The 17,074-nt window shown below is 42.9% G+C and overlaps 4 protein-coding genes across 4 annotated transcripts; 3 read left to right on the forward strand and 1 right to left on the reverse strand.

Moving 5' to 3' along the window:
* Positions 1–3,637: 3,637 nt before the first annotated feature.
* Positions 3,638–4,409, forward strand: LOC144213016 (claudin-4-like). Its single transcript, XM_077741253.1, has one exon. It carries the CDS (start codon positions 3,735–3,737, stop codon positions 4,407–4,409), a length of 675 nt encoding a protein of 224 aa, XP_077597379.1. The 5' UTR covers positions 3,638–3,734.
* A 1,312-nt stretch (positions 4,410–5,721) lies between these two features.
* Positions 5,722–7,427, forward strand: LOC144213017 (claudin-3-like). Its single transcript, XM_077741254.1, has one exon. The coding sequence runs from the start codon at positions 5,832–5,834 to the stop codon at positions 6,474–6,476; it is 645 nt and encodes a 214-aa protein (XP_077597380.1). The 5' UTR covers positions 5,722–5,831; the 3' UTR covers positions 6,477–7,427.
* Positions 7,428–9,618: 2,191 nt separating this feature from the next.
* LOC144213014 (sn-1-specific diacylglycerol lipase ABHD11-like) lies at positions 9,619–13,270 on the forward strand. Its single transcript, XM_077741249.1, has 6 exons — positions 9,619–10,045; positions 11,103–11,241; positions 11,322–11,495; positions 11,574–11,744; positions 11,839–12,020; positions 12,088–13,270. The coding sequence occupies exons 1-6, from the start codon at positions 9,912–9,914 to the stop codon at positions 12,221–12,223; spliced, it is 936 nt and encodes a 311-aa protein (XP_077597375.1). The 5' UTR covers positions 9,619–9,911; the 3' UTR covers positions 12,224–13,270.
* LOC144213013 (uncharacterized) lies at positions 13,107–16,962 on the reverse strand. Its single transcript, XM_077741248.1, has 6 exons — positions 16,364–16,962; positions 15,105–15,224; positions 14,879–15,046; positions 14,490–14,575; positions 14,299–14,419; positions 13,107–13,633 (listed from the first exon to the last, which is right to left on the reverse strand). Exons 1-6 carry the CDS (start codon positions 16,832–16,834, stop codon positions 13,301–13,303), a joined length of 1,299 nt encoding a protein of 432 aa, XP_077597374.1. The 5' UTR covers positions 16,835–16,962; the 3' UTR covers positions 13,107–13,300.
* Positions 16,963–17,074: the final 112 nt, after the last annotated feature.

Consider the following 17,074-nt stretch of genomic DNA (forward strand, 5'->3'; position numbering starts at 1 on the left):
CAATTATGATGGTGCATCATTGAACAATTCCTAATTGAACAATCCCCACCATTACAGGTATATGTTGAAAATATAAGACATCTGGCAAATGGCGCTGGAAGATGTGTGGTAAATATTTTTGGTTGGACTCTTGTTTTGTGTTTTTTTTTCTTTTAACCTTATTGATTGATTATTTTCAGGAGTTTTTTTGCAAGCTCCGAGATGTCTTGGGCAACAACACAGAAACCCAATTTATTGTGCAACATTTATCGGTGTACATCCATCAGAAAAAAGTAAGGAGAGCCATTGATGCCTCTTTTTTTTTAAAACTTTTGGATAGTTTTAACTCTGGCTGTTTTCTCCTTTTTGCAGTATGATTGCAGAAGTATTCTGCAGGCACTGAAACCGACTGGCAGTTATTACCAAATTCCCCAACTTGTAGATGATATCATGCATTGTATCCATTACAATACCATGCATGGCTCCCCAAGAACCACTGTTAACTCTACCACAAATGCTGCTCCGGCTACAGAATGAAGGAACGCACAGGTCAATTAAAAGATGTTTATACATGAATGTTTTCCTAAGAAAAGTTTTCCCATGCATGCCATCTTTCTATACAAAAGTGTTATACTGTACTTAATCAACAAATACAGTTCTTGAAGCCACTGCAATTCCAGATTATTGGAATTAATTTATTTTTTACTCTATTTAAGTGGCATATTTATTGTATTCCAACGGGAGAAATTGAAACATTAAATCTTAGATTTTAGAAAGTGTGTATGATTTTTTTTTTCAATGGTGCTTTATTAATTTTTGGTAGATGGTTAGTTTTTATGATATGATGAAAAAGGTGGAGAAAGGTTTTATTCAAAATACGTTTGCAGTTTAATTTTCAGGGTAGAAATAGGATTTTGTTTATCGAGTAAAAAAGACTTCAGTTCAAGTTCAAGCCTTTTTTACTTATTGTCATTTTAAAAGAAACTTTTAAGCATCAGTTTTCATTATTTATTTCCGTTTTACTTATTTCAAATCTGCCTAAAAAGAAGATTCAAAATACGGTTTGGTTTTTAAAACATTTTTCTAAACAAAGAAAACATTAATGATGGCGGATTGACAATTTAAGCCGATATATTATTCTCAAATAAACAAAATTGCTCTGTTAAAAAATATTTTTCTTTGATCTAGGTTCAGAATGAAAAGGCATGCTAACTGTTAAACAATAATAATAAAAAAATGTATAAAAAAAACTCACAATCGCAAAAATAGTATAGACATGGACACAACAATGGAAAGTGTTCAGTAGAGGGCAGTAGGGTGTCGTCATAGTTTTAAAGATATATATATGGATCGTATCTGTGTTCTGGTTTTGCGTTGGATTTATGAGCTGAGTAAAGGTTTCGATGACGGTCAAGACCAATGAAGCTACCCAATAGAAACTTGTTATCTTAACCCTTCCCCAAAAAGTAGCTTTTTACTTTCTTTGTTGGTCAGTTCTGTTTCTTTCGTCAAAAATGACAAAAAAAGGAAAAGCAGCTGCATTGCAGACAGTATGTCATTTTTAAGAGTGCCAAAAATTGACTAGTAGCCCTAATTGTACACTTTTAGGGCATATTTGGGCTGCTCCAGGAGTCTTGAATAGTTCTGAACAGTTCTTGGTGCTCTCTGGGCCCAAAATCGCTTTCTGAACATTTTTGAAATTTAGTGGAGAAAAAAAGCCTTAGCCCCTTGGCAACTACATGTTGACTGTTGAAACACTCATAATCATAGGGGCTTGGAGTGATCCCATTTCACACATCAATTTTTGTTATCATGTCAACAAACTGTAGTTTTTCATTGAAGAATTCTAATGGACAAGAGGTTATTGCGTCTACCCCACAGTTCTGAGATCGATCCCAGGTCCAGACCTTCCTGTGTGAAGTATGCATGTTCTCTCTGAGCTTATGTGTGTTTTCTCAGGGCTAATGTGGGTTTTCTCCAGGTACTCTGGTTTCCTCCCACATCCCAAAAACTTCCAGCGTAGACTGGTTAAACACTCTAAATTGCCCCTAGCTATGATTGTGAGCGTGAATGGCTGTCCGTCTCCTTGTGCCCTGCAATTGGCTGGCCACCAATTCAGGATGTCCCATGCCTGCTGCCCAAAGTAAGCTGGGATAGGCTCCAGCACCCCCTGCAACCTTTGTGAGGATAGAGATAGACACTACACAAAAAGAATGAATTGTACTAAAATAATTTGCTACTGTTCACATTATACCATAAAAGTCTTCTCTATCATGTATTGATGACATTTCATGATTGCGCTGCTATTGCCCAACTCTCAAGGTGTGAGTGTCTGTGCAAAACGGGAAGATAACGCTGAACATCTCTTTTTATCTAATCGCATATGAGCTGAACCAGTGCGAGCTGGAGAAATGAGGCGCTTTTTCCCTATCCCTTCGACCCAAATCTACCATTGCGTTGACACTGAATCAAAGTGTGTCATGCTCGCCGCATCTGACCTACTTCTTTTGAAATAATCCAACGTGGAAGAGTTGAACTTCCGCTAAGTCTTTGTTTAACATTTAGTTCCTTAAAAACAAGCTTTTGCCTGTGGTGTGAAAGAGTTTATGAAAATTTTGGCTGTAAAAAGATGTTTGTTTGTTAAGGGAGCTGACATTGACCTATATTTCTGGTGTAAACGCAAGAATGTTGGCAAGAAGAAATGTGTGTGTAAAATTGACCCAAGTCAGGTTGTTTATTAACTAACAAGTCTGTTCATGTCAAACATTTGAGTCCTCACTCATCACAACAAAAGTTAGATACCAAACAAGGCGGGGGAAAATAACTACCATGTGGACAATAAACTGTTGATTTCCGGTTAGAAATGAGATCAAGTCACATGAGAATCTCAAATAAGTCCTTAGTCAACCTCCAAAATGGATTGGAAGTGGACTTTCTGAACAAGAATAAGATTAAACACCATTAAATTCAAGTGACCAGAAGGAGACTATTTACTCTTGTTTTCAAATCCCATGTCACTCCCAAGTCATTTTGTCTTAGCGAAGTCCGAGGTTAAACCCCTGTTCCAAGCTGCCAGTCAGCCATTGGGCACACAACCACTCAGAGTGGGAATCAAACCCAGACTGCTCACATCATCGGGTGATTTATTTAGAGCTTTTAGTTTTAATGGAGAGTAATGAGATCTAATATTATCCTCATTGTTTTTTGTGTGAATCAATAACATTTTGAGACTGGGGTCATCTGGTAAACGTCATATCTTAGTTTTTTATCATGGCCCAAGTCTTCAAAATAGTCGTTGCCGTAAACGAGACAAGTCTTTTTGGACCTACAGCCTTTTTGGAAGTGTGGTGTTCCCGTGCGGTCAGCCATCGACACACAAGCTGGTTGTTGGAAGATCATTACCTAGCCACACCAATAAAAGCACATGCCCACCGCTACCAGGTGAAAGGTCCAACCATAAAGCAGTTTTTTTATTTGAAAAACGGCAGAAGACTCACGCCCAGGTGGTAAACCGGGACTGCAGTCGCTTCATTGGTCCACTCTTCGCATCTCCAATAAGGGTTGGACATCAGAGCAATAAAATCACATCGAGATTGAATATCTGCATCAGAGTAGAGATTGGTAACAAGAAGACGAGGACCATTGTGACGGAGAGCGACCTGACCAGGACTGACTTGACTTGGGCGAGAACAAGTTAAGAGTTCAACCAAGCAAGGATCTTCCCGAGAAGCAAAGAACCAAAGCCAAGAGTCACCATGTCGTCTTTTGGCTTGGAGCTTCTGGGCGTGACGGTGGCACTGTTGGGTTGGGTCCTGAGCGTTGTGAGCTGTGCGCTGCCCATGTGGCGGGTTTCAGCTTTTATCGGCGCCAACATCGTGACGGCGCAGGTGTACTGGGAAGGTCTATGGATGAGCTGCGTTTTCCAGAGCACGGGCCAAATGCAGTGCAAGGTCTACGACTCCATGCTGTCACTTCCGCAGGACCTACAGGCGGCGCGTGCTCTCACCGTGGTTTCCATCATCCTGGGAGTTCTGGCTTTGCTCATCTCTTTGGTTGGTGCCAAGTGCACCAACTGCATTGAAGACGAGAGCGTCAAAGCCAAGGTGACCATCACATCCGGGGTGGCCTTCATCACGGCGTCGCTAACTCAGCTGGTGCCTGTTTCCTGGGCGGCCAACACCATCGTGGTGGAGTTCTACAGTCCCATCGTCCAGTTGGGACAAAAGATGGAAATCGGCGCAGCACTGTACTTGGGCTGGGCTGCTGCCGCGCTGCTGCTTGTGGGAGGGGCCATCCTGTGCTGTAGTTGCCCCCCTCGTGAGGAGACGTCCGGGAGGTACGGGATTCGCCCCGTCAGCCGTGTGGCCTACTCGGCCGCCCCGGCCAGGTCCGTCGCTCACAGTTCTTACAACAGGAAGGACTACGTGTGACCATCAGGAAACCGCTTGTCTCGGGTTCTTGTCTGGATGGAGACCCGTGTTGCCTTCGACTTGGAACCGCTGTTCTTATAGCTAGCACAAAGAAGAACCTGCCAGAAGTAGCAAGATGCAGGACCCAATGTGATGTTGGGGACCGGTCTGGAGGTCTTTGTATATTTATTTGAGTGGTAAGGACTATTAGGAGCTTTTCTGGTATCTGTAGGGTGTGTTGTCATGGAAACTACTGTGTGTTTATGCTCAGACCAAGAAAATGAGTCAGATTGTAACTAAAAAATATATTTTATGATTTCTGTCTCACAATCATTCTTTTTTTTTGTTTGGAAAATGATCTGGATTTTGTTCATTCTACAACATCCTAATAGTCTTTGTTTTTGTATAAGATATAAACTATATTTCATGACTTTTGTTTTAGCATTTAAGATGGAGACATCCATGATATTTCTTTACAATGTTTGGTCATTAACAATGATCAATCTGACCTCACTGATGTCCACTGAGTTTATTGTTCAGCCATTATATATCTTTTTATAAAGTTTTTCTGTTTTGGGGGATTTTTTTTCTTTTTTTTATCTTAACCAATTATTTTAATTTATTTTGTGCTGACGTAACTAAGTACTCACGTGAAAGCCTTTTTATTGTTATACAATATTTGACATTTTATTTACGGTAGTAAAATTGTACTGAGAATGTCAAACATGAAAGCAAATGCTTGTATTTCAAGTTGAATAAATGCTGTTTGTTTCTAAGTGATGTAAATGTCTGACTTTAAATATTCAAATGCAATATTTGTGTTCCACCTCTCCGAGAAACCACATAATAATCAGCGAGTCTTATCAAGACGAAGCCACATTCTATGCGTGAGTGAAAGGTGTTGCACTGTAGTCGACCCATCGCAGTGCAGTGTATTGCGGCCTGGCTCCTGTTTACGCTGAGAGTCGTTTTTCCGGTTTGTCCCTTTGGGACTGTTTTCCCAACACCGATGCAACAAAAGACCACTGAGTGACTGAGCGCACACAAACTGTCGTAACGGAACACTGAAAGATCTTTCGTTTGAAAAAGAGAATGAATATATGTACTAAAACTAAACAGTTGTGTTGATTTCTCCTCATTTGTTGTTTTGATTTCTGTTTTCCATTTTCAAGTTCCCTCTCAACTGTTTGTTATCTAGATGGATCCATCTTCTCAACCACCCCCACCACGCGCAGGGCAACCCTCCCCCACCATGCGCACAGGTGCAGGTGTGTGTTTTTTGTTTGGTGCCTAGACAAGGGCGTCGCCCACTGTATAAATTGCAGGCTTTTTTGCGGCGCCTCCTCACAACGTCAACTTTCAGACCCTCATCATTAGTCTTCCGGGCTCCCAGAGCGCCTCACCTCTTCCCGGAACAAAGGAGGACGTCGTCGAGGCTCGGCCATGTCGATGGGGACGGAGCTGGTGGGCATATGCCTAGGCGTGCTGGGCTTCATCATGTCCATCGTGACCTGTGCGTTACCCATGTGGAAGGTAACGGCGTTCGTGGGTGCCAACATCATCACAGCGCAGACCATCTGGGAGGGCCTGTGGATGAACTGCGTGACGCAGAGCACGGGCCAAATGCAGTGCAAGTTGTATGACTCCATGCTGGCTCTGCCTCAAGATTTACAGGCGGCGCGTGCCATGATGATCGTGGCCATCATCCTGGGCGTCCTCGGAGCGCTAGTGTCGGTGATGGGCGCCAAGTGCACCAACTGCATCGAGGAAGAGGGTGCCAAAGCCCGGGTGATGATTGCGTCCGGCGTGCTCTTCCTCTTAGCCGGGTTGCTGGTACTCATTCCGGCCTGTTGGACCGCCCACGTGGTGGTGCGCAACTTCTACAATCCCATCCTGACCAACCCGCAGCGCCGCGAGCTAGGCGCTTCACTTTACATCGGCTGGGGGGCCTCTGCCCTGCTACTGATTGGGGGGGGCATCTTGTGCAGTAGCTGCCCACCTAAAGAGCAACGTTACAAAGCCCCCAGGATGGCATACTCGGCGCCGCGCAGTAACAACACTGGATACGACCGCAAGGACTACGTGTGAAAGGTGTGACCTCAAGTTGTTTTTCCCTTGAAGAGTTTAGCAATTCTCAATAGGTTCTTCTGAAGAAATATGACCAATTAAAAAAAAACAATTCCCCTTTCAACTTGTATCAAATCTGAATAAAATTCCACACATTTCAAATCCTATATACCGTACATGTAGATTTTCAAGAAAAAGAAAATGAAGTTACACCAAAATATTTGACTTCATCAGCTTCACATTTTGTTTGCCGTCTGTGTGTGTTTTAAGCGAGTGTGTATTTTAGTGTTGCATATCACCAAAACTGCTTGTTTTTTTTCTTCCTCATTTATTTTTTGTAATGTTTAAATACTTTTGTGTACATTTGTGTATGTACATATGAGACCACAGTGAGGCTATCTCACAAAGACTCCGACATGAAGTTCAAATCTTCCAGCTTGGTTTTTTTCCCCTTATTATGTCTTTGTGTGTGTTTATGGGTGTTGTGTTTCACTGAAACTGCATTTCAACAAGTGTGCTGAGGCACCTGCTCTCATTTTACATTTGCTTCTTCCTTGTGTGCGTGTGTGTACGTGGGGATGTGTGTGTCCGTGTGAAATATTTGCTTAGAGCTCGACTGAAACTGAAGATGTTGTGTGATGGCTGCAGGCTGCTCACTGACAGTTTCACTGTGGCTGGGTCTCCAACATGCACTTCATTAGAACATTTATGTGATCTGTTGTATCTTAATTATGATTCTAATAATATAAATGACTTAACATTGTGTAATTTATTGTGAGACCACGCGTTTTAGTGCCGCTAAATGGATTGTATGTGAGAGATTAAAAATGTTATTACTAAAATATTTTCCTTTTTTTTCCAAATGAAATAGTGCTGAATTAAAATTAAATGTGGTTATTAATGTTTTGCTTGACTTGTATCATATATTTCAATAAAAGTTGGTGGTCTATCCTCAAATATAAAGTGTGAAAATGATGACTTTGAGCATTTTTTTAATTAAATACCAGCAATTATAGTATATATTTTCATTTATTAGTCATTATTGTATTTTATTTTTTTATAATTATAGATTTATTGAATTCACAACAAGATCTATCATTTTCTGAACCGCTTCATCCTCATTACGGTCGTGGGGGGTGCTGGAGCCTATCCCAGCTCACTTCAGACCAGAGGTAGGTGACACCCTGAATTGGTGGCCAGTCAATCACAGGGCACAAGGAGACAAACCACTATTCACGCTCACACTCATAGCTAAGGTTTAATTTAAAGTGTCCAATGAGCATACCATACATCTTTTTGGAATGTGGGAGGAGACCGGAGTACCCGGAGAAAACCAACGCCGGCCCGGGGGTAACATCCAAACTTAACAAAGGTGGACCAACCCTGGATTTGAATCCAGACCCCAGAGCTGTGAGGCCGACACACTTACCATTCATTCTATGTCAATAAAAAAAACTCAAGGAAATAAAACCAAAATGGTGCTCGGACGTTTGGTCGCGGGTCTTTTGGTCCCCATTGGTCGCCGGTCTTTTGGTCTCCGTTAGGGTTAGGGTTATCAACTGTACTTAGATATTAAACAAAATGTCCGGTCACGGACAAAAATACTCTGAATAACTCTTAACTTGTTACGTCGTTACTAACATTACTAGGCATGTAACGTTAGTATAGCGTACACTTATTTAGCCTGTTGTTCTCTATTTTATTCTAATTTTAAATCACCTTTCAAAATAACGTGTGTTTTTGGTGTTGGATTTTATCAAATAAATTTCCCCCGAAAATGTGACTTATACTCCATTTTTGTTTCCTTCTTAATTCTGCATTTTTTGGCTGGTGCGACTTATACTCAAGTGTGACTTATAGTCCGGTAAATACGGTAAATTGAATGTCTATCTCCATTGACTGTAACCAATGAGTCGATAGAAGTATTTGTTGCAGGTGATGAAGACACTCGAAGATGAGAATGACCTGGCAGCAAAGTCCAAAAGCTGATAGAGAAAATGTGCTAAGGTTATCACTGGTTTTTCTAACCTATCTCCCCCGCAACTTGTGTAAAACACTACACTTTGCATTATTATTATCATTATCATCATTATTATTCACCCCTGCCGGGGATCTTATCTTCAATGCTATTTTGATGCTCAGCAAAAAAATTAAAATTCTGATCATAATTACAATATAGCAGAAGAAAAATATGAAGGTTGTCATGTTGTTGTCTTGAACGTTCATGCAGTCTTTGGAAAAAGCAAAAAAAAAAAAGCAAAATTCAGTCAAACTCAATATAAAAAAACAAAAAACAACAAACTCAATACTCAATATATGTTTGAGTCATTGTGATTACAGATAATGTGAATTCCTACAATTTGTCAATATTACAAAGCTTGGAAATTAAGCGATAAAGTTAAGGGTGTGTTTAAAGTGACTTTTTTTATTAAACGTTTAGAACAAATGTAAGTAGTTCAATGGGTGAACTTTGATCTTATGAAAGTGTTTTCCATGTGCGCCATGGTCCCGTGGGCCGTCGTCGTGGGAACGGCCTGCTCCATCCCAGCAGACGGCTCCTATCACAACCAAAGTTTGCGGTCTCTCAATATGAACTCATTGGCTGCCATTGAAGGTGATGGATTCCCAATCTATATGAACTGGGAAGGTCTGTTAGGGGATGATCAAAATGTCTTGCCATTGGGTCTCATTACACTGACGCAAGAGTGTAAATAGTGAGTCATTCATGTGACCTTAAAATAGATTCGTCATGTTTCAAAATCATCATAAGTGCACCGGTAAGCCTTTTGCTGACATCTAGAGGCAACAAAGAGTAGCGGCAATATAAAGCCTTTTGTAATGCCCTTGACAAACGTATCCAAATATATGAAAAATAAATAAATAAATAATACTAATAAATAAATACATACATAAATAAATTAAAAAATATACATAATGATAATAATAAAAACAATAAATAATAAAACATGAAAAAATATATATACATATACTGTACTTACACACACATATACACACATACATATACATACACACACATCCATATACATACATGCATATATATACCATATAGTATGATTTTTATTTGAGATTAGTTTTGCTCCTCCATGGGGTTAAATACTCCTTTCGGCCCACATCGGGATTAGACAAACATTGGCCACGCCCATCAAGTGTCTCACTCCGCACCGGCAGCAACATTGCGGCCATGTTGCTAGGGGCAGCAGTTCCATCTTTAACGTAATACTTGGACATCGTAAATAAGTCGTTTCTTTTTAATTCTCTACCGAGTTTAATGATCTTCCAGTTGTGTAAAGCACGCTGTCAAAGAAGTGCGTCGTGCCTATACATTGTAGCAGTCGGCGGCTGGCTAGCTTGCCAACAACTCCGAGCTCCCAAAGGCCCGCATGTCGCCGAGTTAACTCCAAATCCAGGTTTTTCTCTTCGAAAAGTGACGCCACCATGACCCTCTTGTGCCACTTGGTCCAAGCGACGAGGCCGAGACCGAGATTTGTTCCTCTCCTTTCTCGGCCACCTTGTCGCCTGCCGCCCGGACGGAGGCTCGCTAACTCGGCTAGTTTGTCCAGCACCAGCAGGTAATTGCCAGTAGCAAAAAACAACATTTTAATTCCAAATATTTTTGAAATAGTCAATATAAATAAGTAGTAAATATATACAAGTAGTCAACATGAACAAGTGGTCACGGAAGTAGCCAGGTACAAACGGTTACTAAAGTGGTTAGCAGCCCATCGAAAGTGCAAATACAAGATGAGAAATTAGTCTAGATTGGGTCCTCCCAAATGCAGAACTTGAGTTGAAGCAGTTATTGCAATTTTATCACAGTAGATTGATTAATTCATTCATTTATTTTCTGAACCACATTATCCTCACTAGAGTCGCGCTTGGAGCATATCCAGCTGACTTCGGGCCAGAGGCAGGGGTCACCCTGAATCGTTGGCAAGCCAATCGCAGGGGACGGACAAGCATTCACGCGCACATGCATACCTAAGGGCAATTTATAGTGGCCAATCAGCCTACCATGCATATTTTTCGAATGTGGGAGGAGACCGGAGTACCCAGAAAAAAACCCACACAGGCCTGGGGAGAACATGCAAATTCCACACAGGTGGACATGACCTGGTTTTGAACCCAGGACCCCAGAGCTGTTTTCCGAAGCGGTATCCACTCGCTTCACCGGGCCGCCCGTGTACTGTCTGTTTTTTTATAGAAAAAAAATACAGTATTTACTCACATATAAGCCGCATCCTGAAAGTTGCCTTGAATTTTTTTAATTTGACAATTTCTCAATAGTGTTCCCAATGTTCACCTCCATATTCCATTTTAATAGTGAGTACAAATGTTACTTTGAAGAGACAATCTTAAGAAAAATCATTACAAGTGGTATTTCTGAGACACTTTATGAATCAAATGCACATTATTAGGCTCAATATCATAAGAACGTTGATATTCCTGTCTTTGTAAATGCAAAATATAAAATTATTCAATTTGAAAAAAGAAATAAAACCGGCTTTTAAGCGAGTAAATGCGGTAATTTGGTGTTCAAGAAGTCTATATTCAAATTTGCATCTTGATAAAGCCGGGTCGTCTTATATTTGGGTCGATACAGTAGTTTAATAAAGTTTGTTCTTCCAGCACGGTCAATCTGACTTATGACGTGTTTGATGGGAAGAGCGACAGCTCCACGCCACTAGTCTTCCTACATGGCCTGTTCGGAAGCAAATCCAACTTTCAATCTATCGCCAAGTCACTGGTGCAGCGGACCGGTCGTAAGGTACATACCAGCACTCGTCGGAATCCTGAGCATCTATATTCCGGGGTGTAGACATCCTCATCGTCTTTTTGTCCAGTTAGGTGCTGACCGTTGATGCCCGTAACCACGGCAACAGTCCCCACCATCCAGAGCTGACGTACGAGGCCATGAGCGGCGACCTGTTACAACTTCTCACGCAGTTGCATATCGACAAGTGCATCCTAATTGGGCACAGCATGGGCGGCAAGACGGCAATGACCACCGCCCTCACTCAGGTCACCCCTTATATGTTTACTTGCGGCGTGATACTGAGAGCTAAATGCTTTAAAGATCTTTGTCTTCCCTGCTGGCAGCCGGCACTGGTGGAACGGTTGGTTGTGGTGGACATCAGCCCGGCTCAGAGCAATACCAGAAGTGACTTCCACTTGTACATTGACGCCATGCGAGATGTCAACGTCCCCAGCGATCTGCCGCGCTCCACCGCCAGACGCTCGGCTGAGGACCAGCTGCGACACCGAGTGAAGGTCAGAATCACTTTTATGGGAAGATTCTCTGAATGATCTCATGTGATGATCAAACTCCCCCGATCGTGACGTAATCGGAGCTTTTTGTGTTTAGGAGCACTCGTTGCGACAGTTCCTGCTCACCAACCTGGTGGAAAGAAACGGTAGTTACGCTTGGAGGGTCAACCTGGATGCAGTCTCAACACACCTTGATGATCTCATGAGTTTTCCAAGTGTTGACTCCACCTATCAAGGCCCTACGCTCTTCCTGGGGGGAGCCAAATCACCTTACATCAGGTACTACTTTCATCGAATCGGGTAAAAACTATAGGTTGTTAAACTGTTGTCACCCACCTACCCCCAGCTCTGAAGATTACCCCAAAATTGAGCGTCTGTTCCCGTGCGCCAGCATTCAGTACATACCAGATGCAGGCCACTGGATTCACGCTGAAAAACCATTGGACTTCATCAGCTCTGTTGTCACCTTCCTGCGTTCCTAATGCCCACCATCAGATGAGAACTCAAAATGGCCGACCACATAAATGGACTCGCACAATTATTTTTCACTCTCGCATTACAGTGAAGGTGGCGCGAGTGGTTAATGCCTCGGCCTTACAGCTCTAGGGTCCTGGGTTGAAGTCCAGGTCCACCTGTGTGGAGTTTGCATGTTCTCCCCAGCGTGGGTTCTCTCCGGGTACTCCGGTTTCCTCCCACATTCCAAAAACATGCATGGTAGGCCAATTGGACACTCTAAATTGCCCCTAGGTATGAGTGTGAGCGTGCATGGTTGTCCGGGACAGGCTCCAGCCGCCCCCACGAACCTAATGAGGATAAAGCGGTTCAGAAAATGACGAGGCATTAGTGAATGAATCCCCAGGATTGAATGTGGTTGTCAAGCCCAATGCTGCTAACTGGCAGGTTGTGATGTGGTACTACACTAAAGACGAGAAACCCTCATTCAGTACTTGATGGGTGAACTAATCATTGAAAAATAGCTGCAATATGAGGAATTTGGAACACTGCAACTATTACCCTGCCATATTTATACTAGGACTGCGTGCAGGTAGCTTAACATGTTTCAGTGTTGTCCCATCTGTCGTGCATTATTTGTGAGGTGACATGTGATGAGGTGTTTTTTTTCCCGATGTGACATTCCACTTCAGCAACTTCTACATTTACATTATTCTCAGCACCGAAGTCAATTTTTCCTCTCGGTGGCATCTGCAATGTAGCATATTTGTCTCGGATTAAGAGGTGGGAATTGGCTCGACGAGTGACGTGGGAGTCAGACAATGAGTTGAACTGACACAATATGCACTCTCCATGTAAACATGTAGAGGACTAATTAGTCCTCTACATATTATAATAAGTAGGAAATGTAAGTAAATGTTGTGGCTTTATTTATTTACAATCAGAGTTATAAAGTAAAGAAATCACACATCCATAATATATTAACCCCCAAGTAACTTTGTCCTTCCTATGTTGTATACATAATATTATTCATGTGCCGATGATTAGCCCTCTTCAATAAAAGCAAGGTATTTAAATGTTTTCTTCCTGAACTTGGTCATTTCGGGTCAGTTGAGCGAAATCACCTGGAAGCCATCATTCCCCTTGAGCTGGGAGCCCTCTGTGGTAGGCTGCCCCCCAGTGCCCCTCCTCCACTTGTCCTTCCAAGTGGGGGCCTGCCACATGGGTGACAGCTGTGGCCTGCCATTAAAGACCTGGGTGGGACTGTGCGCAGTGGGAGAATCTGGTGAGGCAGGCCCGGGATGCACCGGGAAGTTGGTGGGCCGTTGCAGGGGCACCTTGTTCCTCCTCAGGATGCCCATGCGAGAGGTTTTCTTGGTGTTGTTGTCCAGCTGCTGCTGCAGATGGAGCTGCTGCTGAAGTAAAAGCTGCATATCCTCCTGAAAGGCAGAAGAAACGACCATGCTTTATACAGTGGCACCTATACTTTTTTTTAATTAATTGGTTCCAGAACTGGTTTTGTAAATTAGATTTTTTATAAATAGAAGCAGATTTTACATTGAATTATGACTCATTCCTTGATCTATAATACTACCCTCCCTCCCCCAAACCAAATGATAAAAGTAATAACAATTTTGGGTGAAAATATGTATGCTATAGAAAAAAAATGCTATTTATTAAGCCATTACTATGGATAAAAAAATAGAGTCGAATTGCGAGTGGCAGCCGGGTAAACATACGTTCACGCAACACAAAAACTTAAAATTATGTTACGCACACTCAGACAAACAACTCTCTAACGGACGAGGGTCAAAGTGTCAAATGTACAGTAAAAGGGGCTTTTGTGGGAGTGTTACCAGATAGTTGCTTAGCTATTGACTATCACGACAATTTTAAAATATAATACCAGATACAAGAAGTGTATTTACATTTTGAGCGGATGTTTGACGTTTCGAAAATTGGACCGTTTTCCCGTATCTTGGAACAAAAGATTTACCATCAAAGCTTTTTGTAAATTGAATATTTTGTGTGTAGAATGTAGCATTGGTAAGTAGAGGTACCACTGTAGTTTAGTTTAGTTGTGATGCTGTTTTTGAATACCCACCTTCCAAGCTTCCAACTCCAGGGACAACTCCAAGCGTTTCTGTGCCGCCTCCAGCAGTTGGTTGTTAAGCAGCATCATTTCTGTCTTGCAGCGCAGGAGCTCTGTCTCCATGGCTTTCTTCCTGCCCAAACACATGCAAACATGTATTAGCCGAACAAAACCGCAGATATCTGTCCGCACCTGCTACTAACTTCTCAATGGCGTCATCTCGATCCCTCAGCGCTTGTTGCAGCAAAGCGCCATCCTCAGACGTGCGCCCTTGAAGCGAGTTGGCTTCCTGTATGCAACACCATGTGTTAGATCAAACCCTTTTGACATTTAGCATAGCTCACAGCAAGTTCTTTTGTGACACTTTGACATGATGGGCGAAGTAACAGGTCGTGTGAGTTTTGAAAACTAAAATGGTTCTGCCCAAATGGCTGGATGTCAAAATTAAGCACAAGCTATTGTTGGCAAAAAATAAACATGACTACCCAAGTTCACAATTTGGGTCAATTTTGAATGCTTTGCCAGTACGAGCCAGTTTTTTCCAGATCAAAATCCAGACCGCAGTGAAAACTTAGTCCAAGAAATTCAGCACCTTTTGGGCAATGCCGGTGACGGCCATTTTCCGGGTGATGTCCTGCAGCTGGGTGAGGGCAGCATCCAGGCGCTTCTCCCCAGGAGGCGGCAGCTCTGGTGGGGGTTGCCCCTGCTGGGTGGGCATCATCTGCATCAGCCTCAAGATGGACAGGATCTCCTCCGTCACCTGGAAACACGAAGGTCACTCGAGGCCACCGTCACCAACATGCGGGCAGAAGGTTTACCCGCTCTCGATCCTGACTCCATCCGGACCCGTGTCGACTCTCCTGCAGTTTGTCCACTTGGGCTTTTAGCTTGATGCTGCGTCGTCGGGACAGCTCCACCTCCCGACGGACTTCTTTCAGCTGCAACCGCACATTTTTAGATAAACTTATGGCAAACTTGATTGAATATAATTAATAAATGCAACAATGTTAACATTGCAATTTTTCCAAGTGTCATCAATTAGAAGTAAAAAATGCTCAGGTTTTCAAAAATCTAATTCTTTTTTTTCCCTTACAGGATGTTTAATGAAACTTGTACGTGACTTTTTTGAGCACAGTTAATTATAAAACGATCATTGGCATTGACGATAGACGTCCAAACTACTCAAACCCTTCCTCAAAATGGTTGTTGTTAAAAGAATCCTGAGTCTGTGCCATTGATGGCTATGAAACATCCAATCTATTTTGACTGCAAATTAATGGTGATACATTTTGAGTTGGGGAAGATAGCAGCAAATAGATGGATTGGCCATCTACCAACCACAATAGCACAGAGGGATTGCTAATTTTACCCAACTACCACAGCACATACTCTGAATACTAAAACATTTTTTTGTCATTCCACCATTTTTTTGTACAAGAACTCTGAATTCCCATGACACCAACATTGTCATGCTGTTGCTAATCAATAAATATCAGTGAGACTATATGTGCAGAAGAGTCTAGAGGGGGGGGGGGGGGGGAATTTGGATTAAAGTGGCAGTAGAGGTATTGTCGGCGTCTTGGTGCTGACGTCACGTGATGCTCCTATTGATACGTTTGGGACTCAGTTCTCTCACTAGCAGTTTTACATTTTAGCAGGTTAGCGGGAGCCATATCAACCAATCAATACAGCCACATATTGCTAGATAGCCTTATATACCCATAGAGAGAAAAAACATTTGGCTTCTGAGCCGTATCTACCCATCCAAAGAGCCACGTATGGCTTGAGAGCCTTATCTACCCACCAAGAGAACTGCATTTAATTCCCGGGTCATATCTACCCATCAAAAGAGCTACAAAAGGCCCCCGAGCAATAAGTTCCCCACACCTGGTCTAACTACTCCATTTTTTTAGGGTTGGGTTTCCACAAATTAGGTCAATTAGAAGATATAAGGCCCAGATTGTTACTTTTGGCCCCGCCTCTCCGCGCCATTTGACGTAACAGCTGAGATTTAAAACCCAGTACAACCACAACAACAAAAGGACCATCTAAGAAAGAATAAATGAATGAATGGAACCGTGTCATTGACGTGTCCAAGAGTCCTGCGCCTCCCAAGCGGCCTCCCCACGTTGATAAGGTCGGGCAGTGTCATGTAGCTCCTCTGGAAGGGGGAGTCGCGCCCCCCTAAGTTGGGCGACCCGGAGCGCTCCTCCCGCTGGAGTGCGGTGACACCCGATGGCCGAGGATCCAAATCGGCATCCTCGCGCACTTCCGTCAGGCTCAGGCCGGTGAGGATGCACTCGTCGACGGTCCCAGGCGCTTCGACGGTCCCAGGCGCTTCCGGGCCTTCGTCTTCTGGGTCCGACAAAGAAGCGTGCCAACGCGAGGTCACTGTGGAAGTTCGGGAGGGTTTGGAGCGGATTCTGTTGAGGGAGCAGTAAAGCCTCTCGGTGGAGGTCAAGCGCGGACGCAGACGCGAGTTGAGGTCCGAGAATTCTGCCGAAAAGTCGGGCTCCCCGGGGGAAGAGAACACATCTCCCGAGTCCATGGTCGTAAGGTGAGACTGACAAAAAGAAAGATTGAGGTGGAAGACGGAAAAGAATGTGGGCCAACTAGTTTTTCCTGCCACCAAATGACGCCACGCCACTCATTCCGACTGAAGCTGACGTCATTTCCCTGAGCGTTTATATACTTCCTTATCTCGAACCCTTTGGAGGACGTCGTAAAAAAAACTGAAAGATTGATTTGCCAGACTCAAATGCCGGGCATTAGAAACATTTTTTTCAAC

This window comes from Stigmatopora nigra, chromosome 19 (assembly GCF_051989575.1).
Source record: "Stigmatopora nigra isolate UIUO_SnigA chromosome 19, RoL_Snig_1.1, whole genome shotgun sequence".
NCBI classification, from domain to species: domain Eukaryota; kingdom Metazoa; phylum Chordata; class Actinopteri; order Syngnathiformes; family Syngnathidae; genus Stigmatopora; species Stigmatopora nigra.